This window comes from Bubalus bubalis, chromosome 23 (assembly GCF_019923935.1).
Source record: "Bubalus bubalis isolate 160015118507 breed Murrah chromosome 23, NDDB_SH_1, whole genome shotgun sequence".
In the NCBI taxonomy this organism is placed as follows: Eukaryota; Metazoa; Chordata; class Mammalia; order Artiodactyla; family Bovidae; genus Bubalus; species Bubalus bubalis.
This window is the reverse complement of record NC_059179.1, coordinates 50,176,964-50,204,130: the sequence shown is the minus strand read 5'-3', so window position 1 is coordinate 50,204,130 and position 27,167 is coordinate 50,176,964. Positions and strand designations below refer to the sequence as shown.

At 51.3% G+C, this 27,167-nt stretch overlaps 1 protein-coding gene across 2 annotated transcripts in view; it reads left to right on the top strand.

Moving 5' to 3' along the window:
* TCERG1L (transcription elongation regulator 1 like) overlaps nucleotides 1–27,167 on the top strand; it is a 197,229-nt gene that overhangs the window by 146,524 nt on the left and 23,538 nt on the right. For both annotated transcript variants that reach the window (XM_044935085.2, XM_044935084.2), the window contains exon 8: nucleotides 11,759–11,828. In XM_044935085.2, coding sequence (XP_044791020.2) covers nucleotides 11,759–11,828 — 70 coding nt within the window. The remainder of the gene's footprint in view (nucleotides 1–11,758; nucleotides 11,829–27,167) is intronic.

The following is a 27,167-nucleotide window of genomic DNA, read 5'->3' as shown; positions in this document are numbered from 1 at the left end:
TGGAGAAGACTCTTGAGAGTCCCTTGGACTGCAAGGAGATCCAACCAGTCCATTCTGAAGGAGATCAGCCCTGGGATTTCTTTGGAAGGAATGATGCTAAAGCTGGAAACTCCAGTACTTTGGCCCCCTCATGCGAAGAGTTGACTCATTGGAAAAGACTCTGATGCTGGGAGGGATTGGGGGCAGGAGGAGAAGGGGATGGCAGAGGATGAGATGGCTGGATGGCATCACTGCCTCGATGGACGTGAGTCTGAGTGAACTCCGGGAGTTGGTGATGGACCGGGAGGCCTGGCATGCTGTGATTCATGGGGTCGCAAAGAGTCGGACACAACTGAGCGACTGAACTGAACTGAACTGAACCTTCTCCATCATGCACCCATTCCAGAGCTTTGTAGGAAGTCCATCCACTCTTTGTTTGAAGGGTGCTTGAATTCACCTAAAGTGCATGTGGAGAAGGGAAAAGATCCTTCCCAGCTGCAGAGGAATCCAATGCGTGACAGAGGTAGCTGTTCAGAAGCTGCCCCAGCAAATCTCATTTTCCCGAGAGCCAGAGCAGAACACTTCCATGTGTTCAGAAAGGATCCGCCGATTAGGTCTTATACATTTTTTATCAGTTGTGTTGGGAAAGGTGCACTCCCTAAGCACATGGGTTGAAATAGTCTTGGCTTCACTGAGATCTTGAGATCACAGTTTTCCCTGACTGACCCGCAGAGCTTGGCTGAAAGGCCGGGAAATGGAATCTTGACCTCTGGAGTGAGTGTTTGCTTTAGCTTTGGAGTGGTTTTTGAGTATTTTTGAGTCCATCTCAAGTGACGCCAACACAGATAACACAGATCAGCCTATGCTGGATCCAGAAGCATTTGAATGGAACTTTAGGAGAAAGTGTCTTTAAAGCTTCGTCAACATTTTGATCAGTGCTAACGGACATGGACAGGTTGCTCTTGCAAAGCTGGCAGCAGTCTGCTGAGATGGAGTGATGGATACCGATAACTCCGTCAACTGAGAAAGTACACCCCACCTGCAAGTTGAGAGTTAAGTCTTATTTGGCAGACATTTTTAGGACTTCAAGCCCAGGAGACAGCATCTCAAGTGACCTTGAGAGAACTATTCTGAGCAAGCCAGGTTCCATAGACGTTTTACAGCAAAGGTCAGGTAGTCTGAACACCCGAAGATTATTGTTTGCTAAAGAAAACCAGATATCCTAAAGTAAGGAATTTAGTGCCTTTCCATGTTTGGGAAAGTGCAAGAGTGTGGGCTTAGTGAAATCGTTCCTTCCCTATGCACCTCGGCTTGTCTGGGGCCAGTGCCCTGCATTTTCATACCCTGAGTTCTCCTGGGGCTTACCGCGGGCAGCGGCTATCTTCTGACGGCTGCTAGGTGCTGTATTCTCCTTCCTGAGTGCCCTCAGGGCTCACCAGCTCACGCTGGAGGGCTGCGGTCACTGGCGACTGTGGCAGCCTTGTTTCCTGGTGTGGCAGGGAGTGTTCCATTTCTCAGTACATTCCCCTCTCTTAAGATAATGAGTGCACCCCCAGAGCATCAGTTCGAGCCTGCTGACTCTGAGAAGCAAATGTTCCAGGTGCAGATCTCAGTCTGTAACACAAGCTGTTCTCAGGGACAGCAAGAACTGGGCCGTGCATTTGCTCCCTCCTTTGACTGAGGTATCCGTTATCTGAAAAGATGCTTTGCGTGCTGAATGAAGGCTTGAACCAAAACCCCTCACACACAGACACCCGGTGTCCGACGTCCTCACCGTCACCACCTGCGGGGCTGGTGTCCCGAGACCTGCCAACCCCTGGAGGACATTCAGGTGCAGCTTGTCACGAGGATACTTACTTGCAAACAATGTAGGCAGTCTCCTCGCTCCTTCCTGCAGCTTGCATTCTCAGAGATAATTGGGTGCTGTTTCTTTTTTTTCCGAGGCCTGGCAGGGATGAGAAAGGATGGAACTCGTTAGCAGTCAGGACACCGTTGGTCACCTGTTTTTCTGCTCTGGACCAAGTGGACCCAGGGCTACGAGAGCAGAGAGGGGTGAGCAGGGTCCTCCCCCATCCTGAGTCCTCTGCCCTTTCCAGGCTTCTGAGGTGGAGGACAGTATTAGAAGATTAACAAGCATGTTAGAAAAGTGAAGAGTTTATGTGAGCAAAAATCGATTCTGATCCTGAAGCCCCAAACCGGAAGTTGTTGGAGCCAGGGAAGGCTGGCCTGGTGCAGGCACAGAGGCAGAGTAGGGGAATCAGCTGCCGGGCACCAGGGAGGCCTGCCTCCTGCCCAGCTGGCCCTCCTCAGCGTCCCCACTGACCGGTAACCCTGAGGCTTTTACTGGCTCAGAGGTCTGTCCAATGGCCTCCTTGTATAATTAATTACAACAAGGACCTGAATTATCTGGGTCATAGATCAGGGCTCCATTTCACTCTGCTGGCCTGAATCTCATTTTGCACTTAAAAAGGTGGAGAATGGAGCCTTAAATCTAACAAACACAGCTGGAAATACCCGACTCTTGCAGGCTTAACACATCAAGGCATTTTGTCTGGCCATTGTAATGGTGGCCCCTGAACCACTCTATCCAGATAGATGTGTGATCATAAATTTACAAGCAGCTACCAAATGAGCTTTAACCTTACTTACTCATATTAAAAGAGGAAGAGCTGCCTTAAGCCCTCTTAAAAGTCTTTAACCTGCATCTTAAAGACATGCAAATGACCTCCGTTCTCAACTTCCGGTTGCAGGAGGTGGGGGGAATTGACATTTAAATGGATAACTTGTAATTTCCTAAGATCCACTCACTGAAATTATTCTGTTTGCAACAAAACAGGACAGGGAGTATTTCTGGAAGACTAATTAGCAATGAGCAGGCAGAGTTGCTGACCTCAGGCCACGAGCAAGGTGAATTTTTCCCTGGCTGATCACCTGTCATGACTCATCTAATGTTCTGACCCTAATTATTATAAGAATCAGCTCTAGGGAAGACTGTCCTTGGTATAAAATTTTGTTTTTCACATTGTGTTGGGCTATGAGTCATTATAGATTTAAATATTAAAACCTGTTTCTTTTCTGAAATGGAACCATTAAGCATTCCAATTGATATTCATTATTTTTCAAGAGGCAAGTAGAATTTGACAAACTACTTCCCTGGTGGCTCAGCTGCTAAAGAATCCACCTGCAGTGTCGGAGACCTGGGTTCGATCCCTGGGTTGGGAAGATCTCCTGGAGAATGGAACGGCTACCTACTCCAGCATTCTGGCCTGGAGAATTCCATGGACTGTATAGTCCATAGGATCACAAAGAGTCAGACAGGATGGAGCGACTTTCACACTTTCACTTTCTGCCACATTTAACTGCAGTAGGTTTGGAGGGGCGTTTGTGTATTTTGTGTGCATACTAGGAATATCAGCATGGAAGGAGGAGTTAGTATTGTCAGGCAACCACCTCAACATTCAGAAAACGAAGATCATGGCATCCGGTCCCACCACTTCATGGGAAATAGATGGGGAAACAGTGGAAACAGTGTCAGACTTTATTTTTCTGGGCTCCAAAATCACTACAGATGGTGAGTGCAGCCATGAAATTAAAAGACGCTTACTCCTTGGAAGAAAAGTTACGACCAACCTAGATAGCATATTCAAAAGCAGAGACATTACTTTGCCAACAAAGGTCCATCTAGTCAAGGCTATGGTTTTTCCTGTGGTCATGTATGGATGTGAGAGTTGGACTGTGAAGAAGGCTGAGCGCCGAAGAATTGATGCTTTTGAACTGTGGTGTTGGAGAAGACTCTTGAGAGTTCCTTGGACTGCAAGGAGATCCAACCTGTCCATTCTGAAGGAGATCAGCCCTGGGATTTCTTTGGAAGGAATGATGCTAAAGCTGAAACTCCAGTACTTTGGCCCCCTCATGCGAAGAGTTGACTCATTGGAAAAAACTCTGATGCTGGGAGGGATTGGGGGCAGGAGGAGAAGGGGACGGCAGAGGATGAGATGGCTGGATGGCATCACTGACTCAATGGACGTGAGTCTGAGTGAACTCCAGGAGTTGGTGATGGATAGGGAGGCCTGGCGTGCTGCGATTCATGGGGTCGCAAAGAGTCGGACATGACTGAGCGACTGATCTAATCTGATCTGATCTGATGGGAAAAGGGTGCAGAACTGCCAGAAGGGCTAAGCCTTTCAACAGATAAAGAAAAGGCCCCCTTTTCTCCATTCTGTTTCCCTTGCTGAGAGGTTTAGCTGAAGGCCTGAATTATTTCCTAATCATCCTCCAGTGCATCCGGACTTTTATGGCTCTAGCAGACAGGCTGCTAGTTGGGAATAATGCCTGTTGAACTTCGAAGTGAGAAGGAGCAGCCTTCACGCCATGTCCGCTCCATGTCCTGACATTCGGGGCTGCTACAGGCTCTTCCTTGGTGAGGATGCCCGACTCACGTTTGTCTTCCCACCAGCTTCAGCATTTCCCAAATCTCTTAGAGGCTCAGTTCTGCCAACCATGTTTACCTGAAGCACCAAAGACCTCTCTTCAGGGCAATGGGTAGTGGAGACTGAAGTGAAATGAAAAGTCGTGAGATACATTTTAATCGGGGACCTCACTGAGGACTGCAGCCAGGGAGAGAACCTCTCAGATCACTCTGAGGAGCTGCTCCAAACGGTGTTGACTTAAAAAAGAAAAAAAAAAGCGCAATGTGAGAGTTGTGAGTCAAGTTTTATTTGGGGTGAAATGAAGACTGCAGCCCGGGAGACAGCATCTCGGATAGCTAGCTCTGAGAGACAGCTCCAATGAGTCAGGGGCAGGTCAGTATATATGTGATTTTGGTGAAGGGGGAGTCCATGCAATCAGACACATATTTTTGCAGAAGGTTTCTACTAGTCTCATGAGGGTTACTGCTAGTCACGAGGGGCAGTCATCACCATGAAGGATTTTAGTGCTTATATAGGTATGAGGAAGTACAAGAACTGGGCTCATAAAATCAGTTCCTGAAAATATCTAGCTACCTGAACACCTGTCCTGCCAGTTTCTCCAAAGAACAGAGGGTCTTGCTCCTGCTCTCCACCCTGAGCTCCTTCCAGAGGGTGTTGAAGGTTGGCATCTGCAGCAGCACCTGATGTAACCCTTGTAGAGGTGAACAGCAGGTGCCAGTTTGTGGGTGACTGAGGTAAGGGAGGAGCCAGAATATACAGGGGTTTTTGCTGAGGAAAAAAATTTAATTGAACCCAAAGACTACAGCTAATCACAAAAAACAGACATCTCAAGTAAGCGATTTTAATGCTTTTCTGTGTGCGGGAAGGTGCAAGAGTCGGACTCAGCGACATCTCTCCTGAGACGCGCACCTTCACTGCCTAGGACCAATGCCCTGCTTTTCTCTGCCCTGAAGTCCCCTTAAGGCTCAGCGTCAGGGCTGTGACTGATGGCTTGTTAGCCGGCAATGTTCTCTGTTTACTGAAATGGCAGGTGACTTCTTTTGGTCCACGGTAGAAATTTTCCTGCCTTCTGGCCCCTGCTGCCTCATCACCTGCGCCATTCAGGATGGGGATCCCATCCCTTCTGCTGGGGGTTTGGTGCAGTTTGGTAGGATGTACCAGAGGGTGATCAGATAAAACACCTGTGAGTCTGTCCTCTAGGGTGGGGAGGCAGACAAGGTGGAGGACGATCTCCCAGCCTCTCTCCCCTGCCTTCTGTCTCCCGTGGGCACCTCCCAGAGGCTAAGGTGGACAGGGTGCTGCTGTGGGGTAGGGCAGGGGGCCTGCCTAGGCAGGAGGGGGGTGGCACCCTGGGGGGAAAGGGACCGCTTGGTTCCTCCATGCCTGCCACCGCCCCAGGAGCTGGTTACCACCCATATCAGCCCCCTGTTGCTGCTGTAACAGATGATCACAAGTTTAGTAGCTTGAACCAACACCAACTTGCTGCTTTCCAGTCCCGGAGGTCAGAAGCCCGACTGAAGTCTCCCTGGTGGGTCTGAGTTGCTTCTTTCTGGAGGCTTTCAGGCAGAACTCACTTGCTGTGTCTTCCAGTCCAAGAGACATCTGGTTTCTGGAGCCCCAAGGCTGGTTAGGAGCCTTCACCCCTGCCATGCAACCTAAGAGGTTCACAGTGGCTCCGCTGGTAATGAAGCTGCCTGCAATGCGGGAGACCTGGGTTTGATTCCTGGGTCGGGAAGATCCACTGGAGAAGGGAAAGGCTACCTACTCCAGTATTCTTGGGCTTCCCTTGTGACTCAGATGGTAAAGAATCCACCTGCTATGTGGGAGACCTGGGTTTGATCCCTGGGTCGGGAAGATCCCCTGGAGAAGGGAAAGGCTACCCACTCCAGTATTCTGACCCAGAGAATTCCATGAGGTCACAAAGAGTCGGGCACGACTGAGCAACTTTCACCTTCACTTTCTTTTCCAGGGTTTGGGTGTGGACCTCTTTGGAGGCCATTGGTCTGCAATCCTCTGTCTTTATGCCTATTTTGACAGTAGAGGGAATTAAAGAAAGCAGACCGTTTGGCCTGCTCAAGGTCACACTCCTATAGAGCAGGGGACCAGGGATTTGCACTGTGGAGGCTCTGACTCCAGATCTAAGGAGGGCCAGCCTGGCCAGATGTCTTATGCACATTAGATTAAAAGGGGCTCTGGTAAGCATTTTGCTTCCTGCTTGACACAGAAAAGTTGGGTGCGGGGAGCCAGGCACTTCCACTCTGCTTTGTCCCGACCCGTGATAGGCTTGGCAGGATGTCACTTGGCTTCAGTTGAACTGTAAACATTTCAGCCGTTTATATTCAAGGCAGATATACACTGACGATGACTTTCATTTCACCAAGAAGGGCATGAAGCTGTGCCTGTGAGTAAACACAGCTGTGACCTGTGAAAGGGTCGCTTTCCCAAGCGCTGTTTGCCCAGGAACAATGCATCACTCTCCACGCCACAGGGGGCCAGGTGGCCGGTGCTCGGCCAGACCCGGGACTGCTGACAACGCAGATGCTGGTTGTTCCACAGAGTCAAGGATGAGCATCACCACTCATCCACAAGGATTCTGGCGGGCGAGAGGGTATCTCCCCATGCAGATCACCTGGCCCCTCTTTGCGAGGAACCCCGGCCATCACCTGCCCTGTGTTCCGTCCATACCCTGACACCAGCTGGTGGCCCCGCCCGTGCCTCCTCTGCACAAAGAATGAACCAGGCTTCTTGTTTTGTTAACGCCATTATCAGATTGGCACCCACTCTGATTAGCCCTTGTAACAGGACCCAGCAAAAAGCAGGTAAGTGCAGACAGGTCATCCCTGCAGAGAATCCCTCACTGACAGAATTTACCAGGTACCCTGTGATGCAAAGATGGGCACAATAAAGGACAGAAATGGAATGGACCTAACAGAAGCAGAAGATATTAAGAAGAGGTGACGAGAATACACAGAAGAACTGTACAAAAAAGATCTTCATGACCCAGATAACCACAATGGTGTGATCACTCACCTGGAATGTGAAGTCAAGTGGGCCTTAGGAAACATCACTATGAACAAAGCTAGTGGAGGAGATGGAATTCCAGTGGAGCTATTCCAAATCCTGAAAGATGATGCTGTGAAAGTGCTGCACTCAATATGCCAGCACATTTGGAAAACTCAGCAGTGGCCACAGGACTGGAAAAGGTCACTTTTCATTCCAATCCCAAAGAAAGGCAATGCCAAAGAATGCTCAAACTACTGCACAATGCACTCATTTCACATGCTAGCAAAGTAATGCTCAAAATTCTCCAAGCCAGACTTCAACAGTACATGAACTGCGAACTGCCAGATGTTCAAGCTGAATTTAGAAAAGGCAGAGGAACCAGAGATCAAATTGCCAACATCCGTTGGATCATCGAAAAGGCAAGAGGGTTCCAGAAAAACATCTATTTCTGCTTTATTGACTGTGCAAAAGCCTTGACTGTGTGGATCACAACAAACTGTGGAAAATTCCTCAAGAGATGAAATACCAGACCACCTGACCTACCTCTTGAGAAATCTGTATGCAGGTCAGGAAGCAGTTAGAACTGGACATGGAACAACAGACTGGTTCCAAATAGAGAAAGGAGTACGTCAAGGCAGTATATTGTCACTCTGCTTATTTAACTTATATGCAGAGTACATCATGAGAAGTGCTGGACTAGATGAAGCACAAGCCGGAATCAAGATTACCAGGAGAAATCTCAATAACCTCAGATATGCAGATGACACCACCCTCATGATAGAAAGTGAAGAACTAAAGAGCATCTTGATGAAAGTGAAGGAGGAGAGTGAAAAAATTGGCTTAAAGTTAAACATTCAGAAAACTAAGATCATGGCATATGGTTCCATTACTTCATGGCAAATAGATGGAGAAACAGTGGAAACAGTGACAGACTTTATTTTGGGGGGCTCCAAATTCACTGCAGATGGTGACTGCAGCCACGAAATTAAGACACTTGCTCCTTGGAAGGAAAGTTATGACCAACCTAGACAGCTTACTAAAAAGCAGACAGTACTTTGCCAACAAACGTCCATCTAGTCAAAGCTATGGCTTTTCCAGTAGGATGTATGGATGTGAGAGGTGGATATAAAGAAAGCTGAGTGCCAAAGAATTGATGCTTTTGAACTGTGGTGTTGGAGAAGATTCTTGAAAGTCCCTTGGACTGCAAAGAGATCCAACCAGTTAATCTCAAAGGAAATCAACCCTCAATATTCATTGGAAGGACTGATGCTGAAGCTGAAGTTGCAACACTTTGGCTACCTGATGCGAAGAATTGACTCATTTCAAAAGACCCTGATGCTGGGAAAGATTGGGGGCAGGAGGAGAAGGGGACGAAAGGATGAGATATTTGGATGGCATCACTGACTCAATGGACATGAGTTTGAGTAAACTCTGGGAGTTGGTGATGGACAGAGAGGCCTGGCGTGCTGTAGTCCATGGGGTCGCAAAGAGTCGGACACGCTAAGTGACTGAACTGAACTGAACTATGATGGGAAGGAAGGTTCCAGAGCCCAGCGTGCAGGCCCCACAGGGATCCGTAACGCTCTGTAAAGATGCTTTGTAAACACTCACCTTCAGTTTGCTGGATGGGCAGGGCCAAGGCTTGTTCAGGTTTCTAGATGCCCCTGAATCGGTGCTGATAAAGTGGTTGTGTCCTGTCTCTGCCTTCGAGGCCCAGGACGTAGGAGAGACCGGAATAGCACTTCTCAAAGCAGTTTGCCTCAGAAACCAGTGCTTCACACTTCCCTGCTCGCCTGGCCCTGGATGAGGGCAGCTGTTTTAAAGGAAAGGAAGACGTGATTCTCTCAGACTAAGAAGACCTCTGACTACCTGCTTCAACTATCCTGTACACTAGCACCTTTTCACAAATGGATGTGCCCTTCCTTGCCCGTTAAATGCACAAAACAATGTATTGTGAAGACAGGCAGATGTTTGTGTGTATGCATGCTTTTAATAGAACGGCTGAGGAATTGACCTGCTCCACTTTCTGCTTCTCATCACTATGGGTATCTTTTTGGCAACCCCTGGTATTCTGAGGGCTTCCCAGTTTGCAGCAGTGGTAAAGAAACCTGCCTGTAATGCAAGAGATCCTGGTTCACTCCCTGGGTTGAGAAGATCCCTGGAGGAGGGCATGGCAACCCACTCCAGTACTCTTGCCCAGAGAACCCCATGGACAGAGGAGCCTGGTGGGCTACAGCCCACGGGGTCGCAGAGTCAGACACGACTAGAGCGACTGAGCGCATGTGCACGCACGAGTTCTGAGCCCTTCCCTTCGCACCCGTGCCCACCTTGACTAGACTCAGACATCTCCACCAGGTCTTTCCAGTTGGTGGACTTCCAGGTCATTGGTTTTTCATGCCCACACAGAATACTAATAAGAATACCTTCGTACACCTGTATTTATCTTAGGAGCATTTGTGAGTACTTTCATTGTATAAATTCATAGTATTGGAATTACCAGTTCGAAAGGTACATGCATTTCACATTGTGACAGATATTGCTAAATCTTCCTCCAAAAAGATGGACCAGTTCACACACCCGCTGATAGATTCTGCTACTCTCATGAGCACTGTAGATCATCCAACCTTAAGCTTCTAAAACCATTCATTGTGTCCACTGGCATTTCTGTAATTATGAGAGAAATTGAACCCTTCGACTGGTTGGTTGGCCGTTTGTTTTTTTGTGCATTCGTATGACGTGTGCGTTGTCTTTGTCATTGAATTATGTGACTGGGGGGGGCCACAGACAGGAGTGTGGGGAGAGAGTGTGGGTGAGAAGGAGTGAGCCCCTCCCCTCCTGTTAGTTTTGCTCTGGCGAAGGTCTTTCTCTAGACCTCTGGTTCTCAACAGGGCTGGGGGCTAGGATGCTGTGTCTCCTGGGGGGAGTTTGGGTGGTTTCTGGAGACTTGTGGTTATCAGTACTGGCAGGGACACCAGGCATCCAGGGGTGGAGACCAGGGATGCCACTCAGCACCCTGCAGTGCCCAGGACGCCCTGTCATCCAGCCCGCGTGTCCCTGGTGCCAGGGCTGGGCGGGCCCTGCTCTGGGCTCAGGCTCCTGCCAGGGGAGTCTCCTGGGTCCCCTGACTGTGCCACACTGGGCAGGGCAGGGTCTGGCGTTGGCGGGAAGAGGCTGCCAGAACCCAGAGGCTGGGTGGACTGGGCTCGCTGGGCGCCTCTAGGGCGTGACCCACATCTCTTCTCGTCTTGTTTCAGCCCCGCACCTGGCACTGAGAGCCAGCCAGAGAATAGCTGGGGCCAGAGCTGGGGGCATTATTGGGATTGCAGTCAGTGTGCATGGAGAACTGTCGGGTTTTATGAAAAGAAAAGGAGTGGAGGGCTTTTCCGTCAAGGATATTCATATTTTCCCCATAAACATCACATTCATTACGAGCTTGTTACAGAGCCTCCTCAGGAAGGACGTGGGTTCGAGCCTTGCGGTGGGGGCAGTGGTTCAGCCCTGCCCCTGGGCCCGCCGGGACGAGTTTCCGAGAAGGCTGCTTCCTGGGACGACAGACGCAGAATGAAAAGCAGGCGAGCAGGCAGTTGTGATGCCAGGGAGTGTCTGGGCATCGTTCAGCCTGTCAGGACAGAAATAATAACGCTCTGGAACCATCTTTATACTCATTTTTCCTCTTTCCTTTTGGAGACAAATATGAAACACCCAAGTACCTTTTTACTTTTTCATTCCGAAAGCTCATCAAACATTTACAGGGCCAGCCTCTTCAGGGTGTAAGGAGGGGACCTGACTTCAAAACCAATCTGGCTCTTAGAAAGTAGACACGCAGACAGCAGAGGTCCACAGGCTGTGTGCAGAGAACCAGGGTCCTTCACTGCAGGAGTCAGAGGGGGAGCCTGGGTCTGCAGTCCAAGCCCAGGGAAGCGGAGGCAGCTTGGACAGAAGGGCCGGTCCCAGGCCCGCGTCCTGCGAGCGGTGGGGTCAGGTGGATGCACTCCCTCGCCCACCCTTCTGGAGAGTCTGACAGCCTCTCCACGGCCAGCAGCTAGAGATGACTTTTCTGTGCACAAGAGTAGCACAGATTTCTCTCCTGCTGAAGTATGGAAGGAGTGTGCAGTTATAGGGTGGAGGCCCATCTTTAAGGGACGCCCCTAGGATAGTTATTGTAGTTACAGGACTGAGGTCCATCTTTAAGGGAAGCCCACCAGCATAGTTAGAGGACTGAGGTCCATCTTTAAGGGAAATCCGTTTTCCTAATTTCAAGCTGAGCCTGCTGGAAGAGGTGCTTGCTGGTGGCTTGCCAAAGCTGTGAGCTCTGTCTTGACCGTACCAACCTGACTTTCTTTCAGCCGAGCCCAGCGAAGGATCGAGCTCTGAAGACGGCAGGGAAGACCCAGACGTGAAAACCAAGAGGAATCGGTAGGTGACCACGTCCTTCCCTGTGAGTCTTTCCTTGAGAAAGAAAAGGATCATTTTGACTCTGTTGACTGAGCCAGGAACAGGTTCAACCCCAAACAGAGGGCGGGGGATCCCAGCCACTCTGGGGGCCCCGAGTCTACACTGGACCACGCCTCCCTCTGCGGCCTCTCTGGGCCCATGCTCAGCCCTGGCCTTGCTTCCGGGGCCCTGAGGAGTGGACGGAGCCATCGAGGTGCCATGTGGGGCCGTGTGCTGGGTGAGGGGTGGGCCGGGGCTCCTGCAGCTCTGGGTCAGAGGTCTGGCTCTGTGGCTTGCCGGCTTTGAGACTTTGGGAAAGTAACTCCACCAGGTCTCCATTCAGTAACTCCATTCAGGTTGATTCTCAACTCACATCAGACGTGTCATCAGTGAGGCAGCTGACGCCTGGGTGAGGACCAGTGACCCGCAGTGGCGCCCGGAGAACACGTTCTCACCCAAGTTTGCTCGTTACAACCCGTTGCAGGCACAGCACAGAAGGGAGGAGGTCGGCCTCCCCTCAAGCCGGGGGTGGCTGTTCCCCCTTTGGCCCTCCTGGAAGGCTGGTCTGTGGTCCTTCCCTACTCACTTCCAGGCAAAGGGGTAAAATTCGAGGTTTGTGAGTCTGAGTTCCTGGAAGGGCGGGTGGATGAAAGGCACAGGGCAGGGAGGATGAGGGGCGTCAGAAGGGACCGCAAGCCCACTTCCTGAGCAGACGTGGTGCCGATGACCCCGTGGAGTGGGCCACATCCCGCCCAGCGGCACGTCCAGTCCTGTTCCAGGGGTCCAAGCACCCACTCCTGCCAGGGGCACCCCAGGCCAGCGGCAGGAGTCCCAGAGCAGCGGTCAGGGTGTTTGCACTGCGTGTCTTCTTTTTTAAAATGTGCCCTAGATGGGGTAAGACTTTTGCAGCAACATGCGTGCACAGCAATGAAGGGAGGTGCAATCTCGCCCCAGAAGCGGAGCCCGTTCTCAGCTCCTCTGTCCTTGCCCCGTGGTCTCCTGGGGAAGGACGGTGGGAGAGGGGGGCAGAGAGGACACCCCTGTTGGGGAGGAGGGCTGGCAGCCTGGGGTCAGGGCTGGGCTCTGATGGCGGCCCAAGTAGCCAGAAACCCACGCAACTGGGGCTTCCCTGGGGGCTCAGTGGAAAGACACTGCCTGTCAAACAGAGACAGATGCAGGTTCAATCCCTGGGTCAGGAAGATCCCCTGGAGAAGGAAGTGGCAAGCCGCCCCAGTATTCTTGCCTGGAGAACCCCCTGGACAGAGGAGCCCGGGGGGCTACAGTCCACGGGGTCACAGAGTTCGACACGACTGGGTGGCTAAATAACAAAAAGCCCCTGTTCCTTTTGTTGTGGTATCTTTGGCCTTTTCCCATGAGCACCCCTTAGAATGATTTTGCTGACCAAGTGTGGGTTTATGGTCACTTTAACTGATGCCAAGCAGATGCCCCAGAAGCTTGTGAGAGCAGTCCAGGGCAGGGTAAGCGGTGTTGTCCACTGGTCCGGGGGGCAGCCCGGGTGGGAGGCAGGGCCTGCTTCTCCAGCTGATGGAGATCAGGGGCTGCAGCTTGGCTGGACTCTCTGCGGCGCTGGGGCAGGGCTGACCCCAACCTCCCCACAGGCCTCTGTGCTCTCGCGCCCCCAGGTGTGTCCTTATAGTCACTTTAGGGGTGGCAGAGGCCACAGAGGACGGACTCTGAGCGCCTTCGCTGGCGTCAAGGGCTCGGGACAGGAATCAAATTGTGATCGCTTTATCGCTGCGCTCAGACCCTGCGGCAGCTGCGTCAGTCTCTGTGATCTTGAATAAATGCGTATAATTTTAAAACAAGACAAGCTTCCTGAGGCACAAGAGAAATAGCAATCTAGCCGTCATGGGATGTTTTTAAACTTTCGCGGGAGGGAAGACTCACTGAGCCCCAGGGGACTGGGCAGTCCTCCCACATCGTCCAGTTCTCTTCATTTGTCTATGGGACTGGCCCCAGATTCTGCACACCTGGCTTTTAAGTAGCGTCAAAGCATTCGTCTCTGTTTGCATCGTCTCAGTGCCTTCTTCCATGGCTGAGCGCTGACTTTGAAGCCATCAGAGGTGTTTTCGTGGAGTTTCGGCCACTGTGGGCCTCCAGGCCCGCAGGGCCCACAGGTTCTGTGCGTGAGGGCAGTGCCCAGACACCCGGTTCCCTCGCAATTCAGGGCTCACTCCCCGGGTCACTCTGCTCTGTTCTGCCTCTGAGATTCGGGAGGAAAAGGCTTCAGTGAATGTTGTGGGCTGGACTCAGGATCTGGAATGTTCTGACAGTCCTGATCCTTCACTTTTGGGCCGTTTTACACAACCTGCGCTCACTCTGGGTGAAGTTTCGCCCTTGTGGGCCTTTTCCCGAAGCTCCCTCCCCACCGGGCCTGCTCCCTGGCTCAGAGCTCGTCACCATCCGGGCTGACACTGGCATCATCTTGGCCCCTTTGTCCCTTTGGGGAAGGTCATTGCCAGTACACCCAAGGACTCCTCAAGCGTCTACCTGCTTTTGTGCGTCTTTATGTAGCAGGTGCTGGCCTAACTAGTAAGAGGCCAGGCTCCGGAGAACCTGCCGGAATCAGTCCATTTCACCTTCCCTTTTGTATGTGTGAAGTCATTTCTTTTATCAAAAAGCACGTAAGTGCTCCTGCCAAGTATGACTGCAGCTGCCATATCCTGGCCTCCAAAGCACGAGGCAGGTTTTGAACGCTGCTGCCTGCTCCCTGCATCCTTTGTGCATCCTGGCCCGTTCATATACATTTTGGACATTGTTATGCAAATGGGGTTAAATCAGCTGTGTCTATAATTCAGATCCAAATGATACTTTTCCTAACATTCCCTGGGAAGAGAAATATGTCACAGTGACAAGCTTTCAAATTACCCAAATATTTTCAGCTACCGGTGAGTGCCGTTCCAGACGCTTGTTATTTACTGTTTCATTGGAGGTGTTTGTGATGCATGATTGCGTGAGTCCCTGGGACCAGGAAATTGATTGTTTGCCTCTCCCCTTTGTGTGCAGCGCCCCGGAGGTTCTGCTGGTTTCCCACCTGCCGGTTTTTTTATAGTTCAGACCTGCTTTTCAAAGGCACTATTTAAAGAACTTAGATTTATTTCAAATAATTGAGTGGAATTATTTGAAGGATTCAGCAAAAGTGTGTCATTTGGTTTAAAAACTAGAGTGAGATTATCCACAAAACGTGTTAGAGAAGAAATTGCTGGCGGCACGCATGTCTCCCAGCCCCTTTTCCATGTGCCAGGTTCTGCCAGTTGCTGAGCCAAGGGATTCCTGCTAAATTAATGGTTTTCCATAGCAAGACAGGGTGAAATTGCTCTTGTGAGTTTTCAAATATCATTGGCCCCACAGCTTTAGAAATTTATTTATGTTTTTATGCCATTTGGTATAGAAGTGTTTTACTATAAGTGACCCAAAGAAATCTCGGCTGGAAACATTGTTCTTTTCTTTAAATTTATCTACTTATTTGTTGTTGGCTGCGCTGGGTCTTCACTGCTGCGCACGGGCTTTCTCTACTTGCGGTTAATGGGGCTCCTCTCTAGTTGTGTGTGGGTTCCTCATTGCAGTGGCTTCTCTCGTTGTGGGCACAGGCTCTAGGCTCATGGGCTTCAGACGCTGCAGCTCCCAGACTCTAGAGCACAGGCTCAGGAGCTGGTGCACAGGCTTGGTTGTTCCCCTGCATGAGGGATCTTCCCGGACCAGGCATTGAACCCGAGGCTTCTGCGCTGGCAGACAAATGCTTAACCTCGGGACCCCCAGGGAATTCCAGAACATTGTTCATTGCGGTAAACTTTGAGGACACCCAGTTGATGGCCTTGGAGGTAAGAAGTTGACCTTGTAGAGTAAAACCTTGACATCAAACAGGCGCTTCCATGGGATCATCTACAGCTGTATCTGGAGACTGAAGAGCATGAAATTAGCAAGAAGTTCCCCTGGGGGCATTTTTCTGTTTTCCCCAAATATACCCTCCATTATGCTCCTCTTGACAAACCAAGATGGCCAAGGCACACCCAAAGCATGTCCCCTGGACTGAGCTGCAATTCTGCATCCTACTCTGGGTCAGAGAGCCTCTGTCTAGGTTGAAAGAAGCAACACCATCACCCAAAAGACAGGACAAGACAAAATAATTTAGTGTCTGGAGGCTTCGCAGCCACCACCCCTGAGTCTGTCCCCAAATCAAGCCCACACCTAGAGAGAGTCAACTGCGTGAGAGAAAAGGAAGCACTCTTTTTATCCTCCGACAAAGTATATGTTTATGCTGCCCCCACCCCACCCCAGTGCAAGGGCTATGGTCAGCGAGTGTGGGCAGTGAGGAGGGGCCAATGTGCTGAACCCTGTCTTCATACGAACCATGAGTTGAGCCCTTTCACTTCCACATTCATGGGTTTCCAGAATCCCCCCAAAAATTAGCTACTGAGAACGTGTGAGCATGGCTTCTCTGCACGCTATAAGATAGTGCTAGAAAACATGTGATTCCAAATTAAGATTGCTGTAAAACTATATCTTTAACTAAAACATCCAAGAAAACAAGAGACTGAGCTGCACTCCAATATGAGTGTGGAGTCTGGTTTTCTTCAGAACCAGATTGATGGGACACTGTGCATCTCTTTGTGGCCTCAGACTTGCATGGACAATGAATTAATATCCACTTTCCTATGCTGACCTACCTGTAATGCAGGAGACTCAGCTTTGATCCCTAGATCTGGAAGATCCCCAGGAGAAGGGCAGAGCTACCCACTCCAGTATTCTTGCCTGAAGAATCCCAAGGACAGAGGAGCCTGGCGGGCTACAGTCCATGGGGTCACAAAGAGTCAGACACGATTGCGCACACGAGCATCTCGAGCTCCTACCTTGTACACAGGTCATGAGTCTAGTCAACCAGTTGTTTCTCTAGAGAGCCCTGCAGTTTTGCGAATAGCCTGCGCCCTGAGTCTTCAGGGCCTCCTACCTGGGCCAACGGACACTCCATGGATGCCTGGCTACGAGAACACTGTGTGCACTTAGGTCACTTGCCGTGAGATTTTTGTTTGTCCTTTCAGATTGAAGCATCAATATTCCCTGGCATTTATTTCCTACCCAAAAAAGATTATGAGACTTGTGGATTTCTGAGAGGGAGACCAGACATCAGCATAAATCCTGAGGCCCATACATCACCCCTCGCTCACTACAGCAGGTGCCGTTTCTTGGAGTTTGAGTGAATGGGTTGAGTTCTGCTCCCAGTTTCTATGAAGCTTTTCACCCTCATGGAGGTAAAGCTGAAATCTGGCAGCCAGGAGACCCCTCTGGAATCAGTTCTAATAGAGCTCTTGACCTTGGGGCTTCTTCACTGGTCCTTCATCAGATCTCTCAGCCTGCCTCTCACCTCCTTTGACCCTGGTGTTCAGTAAGCACTTGGCCTTCAGTGGTTGTCACGAATTCCCCTGTAGCAGATACAGCGAGAGCAGCAGGACCTTCCCAGGGCCCTTGCTTTCTGGCAGCAGACGCGAGGCTCTGAGATGAAGTCAGGGTCTGTCTTTCCTTGCCAGACTGGGGTGGGGGGATCTGTTGCAGAATCTTCTTCTTCGGGGGCTCCATTCAGCAGTCGAGAGCACACCCAAATGCTCCTGGAGTAGTAAGTGTGCAGTCATCTAGGAGAGTCTCTCCTCTCATCTCCCATGAGGAAGAATGTATTTCCGCTCTTCATGGTAATTCATGGTTTGAAAAAAAAGAAACTGAAGTTGCTCAGTTGTGTCCGACTCTTTGCAACCCCATGTTCTATAGCCCACCAGGCTCCTCCGTCCATGGGATTTTCCAGGCAAGAATACAGCAGTGGGTTGCCATTTCCTTCTCCAAGAGATCTTCCCGACCCAGGGATTGAACCCAGGTCTCCCGCATTGTAAGCACACACTTTACCGTCTGAGCCACCAGTGAAGTCCCTTAAACTATTAATTCATAGTTCAGTTTGTTCAAGCCTGTGATGCCTCCTGCTGGAACGTGTGCTCAGCTTCATGCAGCAGGTAGAGGAGGTGGCCTTTGCTGCTTCAGTGATGGGAAGGAGGCAGGGTGTCTGGACCTAAAGAGGCTGGAGCACAATGGGAGACGTACTCTCAGCGCCTGGAGGAGCTGGAGAGACCTGGGAGCGGAGGGGAAAGGCAACCCGCACAGCCAACAGGCCCGGCCGCCACGATTCCTACTAAAGCAAACATCCTCAGATGATGGGCGGGGCCGGTCTATGGCTCTGAGTCCATCCAGCTGTTAGACACTTGCTGGGAAAGGCCCAGCACAGAGCAAATGGCCCCAAATGCCCAAAGAAGAAGTTTATTTGCCCATTTTTAACTTTTTACTATGGAAAAGTTCTATGTAACAATGGAACAGGATATTTAACTCCCATATACACATTTCCCAGTTTCAACAACTAGCTCAAGGTCAGTATTGATCATCTTTAGTTCTCATTACCCCTCAACTCAGAATGTTTTGAAGCAAACCTCAGCTATTGTTTAAATTTTATTTGTAAGTATATCAGGACACATGACGAATCTATAGTCACACCTAAAAAATAAATGACAAATGTTACCAAACAACTTACTGTTATCAAGTAGCTTCTCGGACATTGCTCAGATTTCCTTGACTGTTTTATTTTAAAACTTTATTTTTCAAGTCAAGATTGTTTGTACATAGCCCTCCGTGACTCTCTCCGAAATTTATTTTTAGTCCAAAGGTTTGTTCCCTTTTGCTCCAGCTTTTTTTTTTTTTTTCATTTGTTTTTAAAGACATCAGAATTTCTTCTTAACTGTGGAATAGCCCACAGTCTGGACCTTGGCTCGTGGATTTCACTGGATCTCCAAGGTGCGCTTTAACTGGTTCTTCTGACCTGGTAGGTTCTGCAACTCTATAGCAGATCTGGAGGCTGTATCAGTTCGAGTTTGATTAGTATTTGGGCAAGAATCCTTCATGGTCATATTGAGTTCCTTCTGTCAAGAGGCATCTGATGTCTGATCCTCTGTCTTCTGTGATGTGAGCAGGTGACTTGCCCTCATCCTTTCTTTCTAAAAGGACTTTTTCATGCTAATATTTTAATTATATTATCTCATTTGCATTTAGCACCTTGACAACTTTCATAAAGAAAAACATACCTTCATAGACCATTTGGTTCCCTTGAGGTGAACTTCAAATAGAAAACCCAAAGTAAATTATTGATTCCTTCCCTTTAATTTTTGGAGAACAAAATGGCAGCCCACTGCAGTATTCTTGCCTGGAGAATTCAATGGACAGAAGACCCTGACCGGCTACAGTCCATGGGGTCGCAAAGAGTCAGACACGACTGAGCAACTTTCACTCATCACTCACTCCCTTTAATACTGATTCTCAAAATACTGTGTCATTTCTCTAGTGCCATTCTCCAGCAATGACAGATTCATTATCAATTCCTAGATCTACACATAGTTGGTATGTTTCAATCCGTCTTCATTTTTAATTTTAGCCTTTAAGAGACAGAGTGTGTCTCTGTCTTGGTGTTTCTCGGGTAGTTATCAGGTAGGATGTGCACTTTTTCAAAATGTAGGCGTGCATCTTTCTATGTAAAGGTATTTTCCTTGAATTATTTTTAAACGTTTGTTCTATTTCATTGCTTTGAGTTTCCATATTGGTGACGCCAAGTACGCTGCTTGGCCCCCAAAGTGTTTCTTCCCCTCTTATTTCCAATTTCTTGGATCTCTGGGATATCTTTCCTATCTTTCTTTGGTCCAACGTCCCGTTTCCCACTGAATTTGTCTGTTCTGATATGTGCTGCTATTTCATAGCACCCACCATCTTCTTTGAAAACTTTAGCTCCTATTCAAAGAATCAGGTAGTTTCATCGGAGCGTGGGGCTGTCTTCCTGCTTCTTCTGCCTGTGTGCTCGTCTAGGCTGCGTTCTCCTCCTGTTCTCTCCCTGACCCGATGTGGGGCCAGACGGTGACCATCGCTGCAGCTCCAGGTGAACGGAGTGGCTGCAGGAGGATGGAGACCCGGGATGGCCTTGCTGGCTCTGGGCCCTGGTGCCACCTCTCATGCCACCATGCTGTGTGGCCGTGCCCTCCGCTTCCTCACGTTCCCTGGGCCACCTCTCCCCTTTCCTTGATATCTTATCTAAAGATTGTTAAGATTATGCTCGCGTCTGTTTCTCCAAGTTCATCCCTGGTTTTATCCTGCAAGGGGCACCCTGCTCCCTGACCCCCATGGGTCACCTTGGCCCCTTCGCAGTTAGTAGCCCGGAGGCGCCTCCAGCTTCAGTGTCCCGGCTCTCAGAGGCCACAGCCAGCGGCTGCTCCTCCTTCCAGGGCGTCACAGACTCCTGGGGGTCAGGGCCGTGAGGCGGGCCTCTGGCTCCTCCCGGTTTCCCCGGGCGGCTGCAGATGCCCTGAGGGTCCCTGGTGCCCTGCTTACAGTGTAAGTTCTGGGGACCCCTCGCCCCATAATTTGTGAGGACGCTGTCTGCAGGCTCTTGTTCTGACAGCTCTGCCTACTTTTGTGTGAGGACTCGGGTGGATTAAAAAGCATCCTTCGCTGCATTTCACATCAGGAGGCCTTAAGTCTCGGGACAGGCAGCCCTAAGCATCCTGTGTCACATGACGGATGCAATCGGGCCGTCACGTGTCCTCCAGGGCCCCCAGGCTGACTCTGGCTGCAGCCGGCAGGGGGGGGAGGGGGGTCTGGGCTTCGCTGTTGCCGTGACAGGAGTGACGCAGCAGCCTCTGTGAGATGCACCCACACCCTCAGGCTGAGGCCCCCGGCCGCTTCTCAGGGCTGAGCGCCTGCTGACCTCACGGATGCAGCTAGAAACTGCCTACGTACGAAAGGCACGGTGGGACGGACGCTGGTGGGCCTGGCCCTGTCTCCTGTCACCTGTTGGGTGAGATCGCTGGTGCTCTGAGGCCACCAGTGTGAGTCCCCAGACGAGGGAGGCGGCCGCACAGGGTCCGGGACCCACCTGAGGACCTCTAATCTCCAGGGGGTCCTCTCAGCTTTAGCTGACAAGTCCTTAAGACGACCATGTAGCGCCTGCAGAGTCGGGCTGAGGGCAGACGTGGGGTCGGGCCTTCTCCAGCAGCACGGTCGCCTGTCTCTGGACCTGGGGAGCCTGCTCTTGCTACTCACAGGGGCTCCTCCCCACCCCAGAGGGGCTACCTGCCAGCACGGAGACATGCCTTCCCAGGCGGCCTCCCCGGGAAGGAACGCTGGCCTCCAAGACCAAGCGTGCCTGCAGCTGGCACCCCTCCATCCCTCCCAAGGCCCGTGCTGACTGGGCTTCGGAGAGGTGGGGGTCATGGGGCGTCTGCTCACTTTCTCATCCCCTCCCTCCACCCGTGTGACTCCTGGTTCACAGCGCTCTGAGCACATGGAAAGAAAGCCTGGGTGAGTGTGGTCACCCCCTTGGAAGGGCTGCTTGGCCTCTGGAGAGTAGAGAGGAGCTCCGTGACCCCCAGAGCCCCTCCCAGGCAGGTGTCACTGCATCGGGGGTTGGGGGTGGGGCCAGGGCAGGACGAGCAGGGCTGAGGGGAGCAGGGAAGGGATGGGCATGAGGGGCTTAGCCAGGTGGTCAGCGGTCAGCAGTCAGACAGAGCAGAGGGCAGTGAACTCCGGCTGGAGAAGGAGTACCTGAGGTCTAAAACAGCTCAGGCCACAGCCTGGAGTCCTCGGCCTGCTCCTCCAGGGGGTTCTGTGTCTCTGCCCATGTCAGGGCCTCATCTCTGCCCATCCTGGAACCTCATCCTGCCCATCTTAGAGCCCCATCCATGCCCATCTTAGAGCCCCATCTCTGCCCATGTCATGGCCCCATCTCTCCCATGTCAGAGCCCTGTCCCTGCATACTGTGGGGCAGGGCTGCTCTATCAGGCCGGGGACAGCGCTTCCTGCTCAGCTCCCATGGCTCCCTGATTGGGGTGAGAGCCCGGATGTGCCCTGGGCCATGACTCCATCCTGGCTGAGCATCCTCCTCAATGCCAGTGTTGGCTTTGAGTCTGGACCTCCACATAGGTGGGCAGTGCCGGCTGAGGTGGTGCCCTGCACCCCAGCCCAGCCGGGGGCCTGGAGACCACCTGACTGATGGCCCAGTCTTCTGACGGCAGCCAAAGGCACCCTCCCACGCTACAACAGCGAGGCTAAAAACTAGAGAACACAGATCTTTCCAAGTTGGCCTCATCCGAAGACCATTTGTTACAAGCCACATGACAGAGTGTCTGAGGCCCCATAAGGCAGAGATTCACAGAAACTTTGATTCCTGCAGAATTTTATATCATGTCTCACACCGGAGTTACAGCCTGGCAACATTTTGATGATAAATTCCTAGCCCTCTTTGCCAGAGGAAAGAACAGATTCTCCCATCGATTAAATTAAATAAAAGATGAGATGTCATCCGGCTGAACAGAAGGCTGGAACCCAGCCTGGGGAAGGGTTGGTGGGGATCGTCAGAAGCGCCAGACAATGAAGGGGAAGCATCACCACGGCTGCCATCACCATGATTGTCACCGTCGTGTCACCGCCGTCCTCACCATGACAACATCACCACCAGCATCACCAGCATCATGAAGACCATCACCATCGGCATCAACACCATCATCACATCACAACATCAGCACCGTCGTCACCACCATCAATGTCACCATCACCACCATCAGCACCATCAGGACCGTCGTCACCACCATCAACGTCACCACCGTCACCTTCACCACCATCACCACCATCACCATCACGTCACCTTCACGTCACCATCACGTCACCAGCACGTCACCGTCAACGTCACCATCACAACATCACCACCGTCGTCACCACCATCACCATCACTGTTTTCAGACCTGTCATTGTGCTGAGGAACCTACATGCCTCATCTAAGTTCTCCCAGCTGTACAATGAGCCTCACAAGGTTGTGAGAAGGACTAAATGAGGTGGTGCAAGTAAAGTGGGAGGAGAGGGTTTGACCGTGTTTTCAGCAAGTATCAGGCGTGCTCTGATGGGGCCGCAGGGTCTCTGGGCCACGCTGTGCTCCTTATCCCTGTCCTTCACCTCAGGCGGCATCTGGCATCTGGTGCCCCACCTGGAATAATGAATAATCATAAAAAGCACGCCAAGGAAATAGGCATTCAGGAGTTGTTTTATGTCCAGGAATCATTTAGGAAGATGCAAGCCTATGGATCTCAGCTCCTTGGGATCTTGAGGATAAATAACCACATGTCCAAGTTCTGTGCCCTGGCAGGGAACTCATGTCAGCTGCCGGGGACCTGGACCCCACCCTGGTGGACCTGCTGGCCGGGCACGAGGAGGGGCAGAGGAGCGAGTCAGGGATTTGGGCAGCGGGAGCCACAGGACATGCCACCCTTAACCCTTTGGGTCTCGGAGCAACAAGCCCCAGGTGATGGCTGTGGCAGGAGTAGACACAGTTCCTGCCGGCCAGGGCTTTCCAGACCTCTTGGTGGGCACGGTGGCCATCCTGCCCCTGCTCATCAGTAGCAGGAAAGGGAGGTTGTCACCTGCAGGGAGAGGCTGGTGGGACCCACCAGAAACATCTGCTTTTGGCATTTCCTGCTGCACGTTTTTATGAACGAATTGGACAGAGGTGCAGGAGGCCGGCTTATCACATCTATGGGGACTGCAAAATTGGGAGACAGAGCTAATAAACTGATGGCAGAACCAAGATGTTTAAATATTTCAACAGGACTGAAAAACAGGCTCACATTAGCATCACAGATGGAGGCGTGTCGGGATCTTCCTGTTCAAACTGTTTTTCCAAAGACGCAGTCCAGCGTGCTCCCATCACCTGCCCCATGCGGCAGGGGTGCATGCTGAGTCAGTGGGAGGGGCCTTAGATCTGGAGAAGCGCACCTTCCACTGGGCGGCTGCTGCGAAGAACGCCGCCTTCTGAGTCAACCTCTCCCGCCCTCTCTCCACCCCTCCTCCCTTCTTTTCTTCCTTCTCTCTCTCCTCACCTCCCCTTGTAGACTGGACAGTAAAAGAAATACCAAAAACAAAAAACACTCCTTTGAACTGTAACAGGCAGCTGGTCCGTGGCCATAATTTCTTCACCAAGGCGATCATTCCAACCCCAGAATGGCTGTGCTGAGAACCATTCAGGAAGCAGAAGAGGCGAGTCTGTGGGTCCAAGAACTGGCCTCCAGGCAGGGACAGAAGTACCAAGGCCAGTGGCCTGAGTCCCTCTACCCCAGATAAACACAGGAAAGTCTGTCGTCTGCCAAAGAACTTGCTGCCTCTGGAATCCTGCTGTACTGCGTCTGGTCTCGAGCATCCACCGGAAGCCTGCGCTGCCCTGGGCTCATGGGCAGGGTCAGAAAGCCCTGACACACGTCTCATGAGCGGTTCAGCTGCTGGAGCTCCGAGGCCGTTCTGGGGGAGGGGCGGGATGGGAGCAGGAGGTGGGCAGAACTCAGGGCGGGGCTTGGCCCCCTGTCTCCTAAGGGGGTGCAGGAGGCAGGGGACATGCCCCTCCCCTCGCAGCAAGGAGACCCCGGCCCTCGGTGGTCCCCACCCGCACAACCACCCCAGGACCCGGGTACCCAGCCGGGCCCCTGGGGACAACGCCTCTCACCCTCTGTATGATGTTGACTTTACTCTATTTTTCAGTATTAGGATTTACTTTTAGTACCAAGCTTTTCAGACTTAGGATGTAAAAAATATTTTTAGCCAAGTTTGCCTTTGCTTTTGATTGACTCTAATTGAACCGATTGCTTTGCAGTCTGGAAGGCGTCCAGTGGTTCTGAACAAAATATTTCGTGGAAAAAGCTATAATCCGCGATCATCACATGTTCCTATTAATCTTGTTTCGAGTTACAACAATGCAAGACTTGTTTCCACACTTCTATTTTTAACTAATGAAAATTTATTACAAAGAAATCCTAATTATACCCTTTGGAGTGTGATACAATAGCAAATCCACTGGCAATTTTCTTTTTTCAAAATTCCACATAATGGCACAAGAAGCGAAGAATGTAAGTTCTGAAATTGTTGGTTTATAAATAAGATTCCCTAATGGGCTGAGCAAGCAGGTTGTTTTTCTTTGCACATTCTGTGTGAGGTTGGATTAATCCACATTATAACCCTGATGCGTGGCAACGCTTGTTAGATGTAGCACATGGTATATATATTCTACGTCCCTAGCAAGTCCCAAACTGCTAACCTGCGTGTCTTCACGGCACCCTGGTCAGAACTGGAGAAGCTGCAGCCTTGGTGGGTGTCAGGAGGTGAGACTGCCCTGGCTGGGTAGTTAAATGACTGTATGACTTAATGGGAGCTTCCCAGGTGGCACCAGTGGGAAAGAACCCACCTGCCAATGCAGGTGACATAAGAAACTCGAGTTTGATTCCTGGGTTGGGAAGATCCCCTGAAGGAGGGCATGGTCACCCACTCCAGTATTCTTGCCTGGAGAACCCCACAGACAGAGGAGCCTGCTGGGCTATGGTCCATAGGGTCACAAAGAGTTGGGCATGACTGAAGCGACTTAGCATGCAGCACCCGTTACCTGGATGGTTGTCTCCTCCTCCCCAAATGCGGGGATAGAGACATGCCCAGAGCATCCTGTGCATTGCCCTGGCCTCTGTTCCTACGTGCTGGGAGCACCTTCCAAGTGGTGACAACCACAAATGTCTGCAGACGCTGCCACAGGCCCCCCGGCAGCAGACCACCTGGGAAGCCCTGATCGTGACCTACATCAGGAAACCCGGACATGCATGCTGTGCGTGCCTCTCTCCCCGCAATTCCTGGGGTGTGGCGGGCTTTTGAAATGCATGTGCCCCGCTGTTCCACACCTGTGAGCACCCAGGATGAGAGGAAGTCATGGTGCTTCCCAGCGCATTTCTCTTTAGGACTTCTGGGAAAGGTGGCCTCTGATCAGTTGCACTGGCCTGTTGACATCACTGCCTGCAATCCTGGTCCTGGAGGGTGGGGGAGTTGTTGCTGTTCAGTCACTAGGTCGTCCAACTCTGTGTGACCCCATGGACTGCAGCACACCAGGCTTCCCTGTCCTTCACCATCTCCTGGAGCTTGCTCAAACTCGTCCATTGAGTCGGTGATGCCATCCAACCATCTCATCCTCTGTCTCCCCCTTCTCCCGCTTTTGATCTTTCCCAGCATCTGAGTCTTTTCTAATGAGTCAGCTCTCTGCATCAGGTGGCCAAAGTATTGGAGTTTCAGATTCAGCATCAGTCCTATCTGATGAATATTCAGGACTGATCTCCTTTCGGATGGACTGGTTGGATCTCCTTGCAGTCCAAGGGACTCTCAAGAGTCTTCTCCAACACCACAGTTCAAAAGCATCAGTTCTTTGGCGCTCAGCCTTTTTTATGGTCCACCTCTCACATCCATACATGACTACTGGAAAAAGCATTTCTTTGACGATGCAGACCTTTGTCAATAACGTGATTCTCTGCTCTTTAATATGTTGTCTAGGTTTGTCATAGATTATCTTGCAAGGAGCATCTTTTAATTTTGTGGCTGTACCCACAGAGGGGTCTGGGTGTCAGAGCCAGGATGCCATTTGGGCAGCAGGGGTCCAGTCGGCACCTTAGGAGATGGGAAGAGGCTGGTTGAGGGTGAGGTGCTGGGCGGACCACTCCCAGGCAGGGCCGTGTCAGAGAGCAGGAGGGAAGGAGGTGGCAGTAACAGTGTGTGTTTGGTCAGATGCTTTCTTCCAGCAGCGAGCATCAAGGTGTGGTAGAGGGAGGTTTCCAAGTGCTTCCAATACGAGGAGTAGAACCACAAAGACCCCCGTCAGATGGGCAGTTAGACAAATGATGCGAGCTACCGGGTTGCTGATTTATAAAAGGGGGCTCTCTCTCCTTCCTCTGGGCCGCCCCGCCTGGCCCTCGCTGTGCCCACGCTGGGCCCTGCTTCCTCCCTGTGGCCACCCCAGGCTCCGGTCACTTAGCTCTCCGTGTCCTTTGCAGAGTCCCCAGGCTGTGGTCCTGTCTCACTGCTGTCACTAAATCCTCCCTTTTGGGCTAAACCCCCAGACAGTGCTTTCTGCCCTCCGGGTGTAGATAGAATGATTTCCCCATGACTGTCTTCCATGCCTTTGTCCAAAGTCAAGTCATCTCTAAAAGCCAAAGTGGAACCAGGTTCAAGATGCAGTGATTGGTTCAAGTGACAGATTGGCTCCGTCCGCTCAGGTGGCAGTGGCCTCTGGCGGGGAAGCTTTGGGGCCGCTTGGCCTCCTTCCCAGGCCGTTCTGAGCACTCTCAACCCTCAGGCCCCACCGAGGTCTCTCTCCGGACGTGCTGTCCTGTCGGGGTTTTGGTCTCCACTTTCTGCCCTAAACGCAGCAAAGCAGTTTGTATC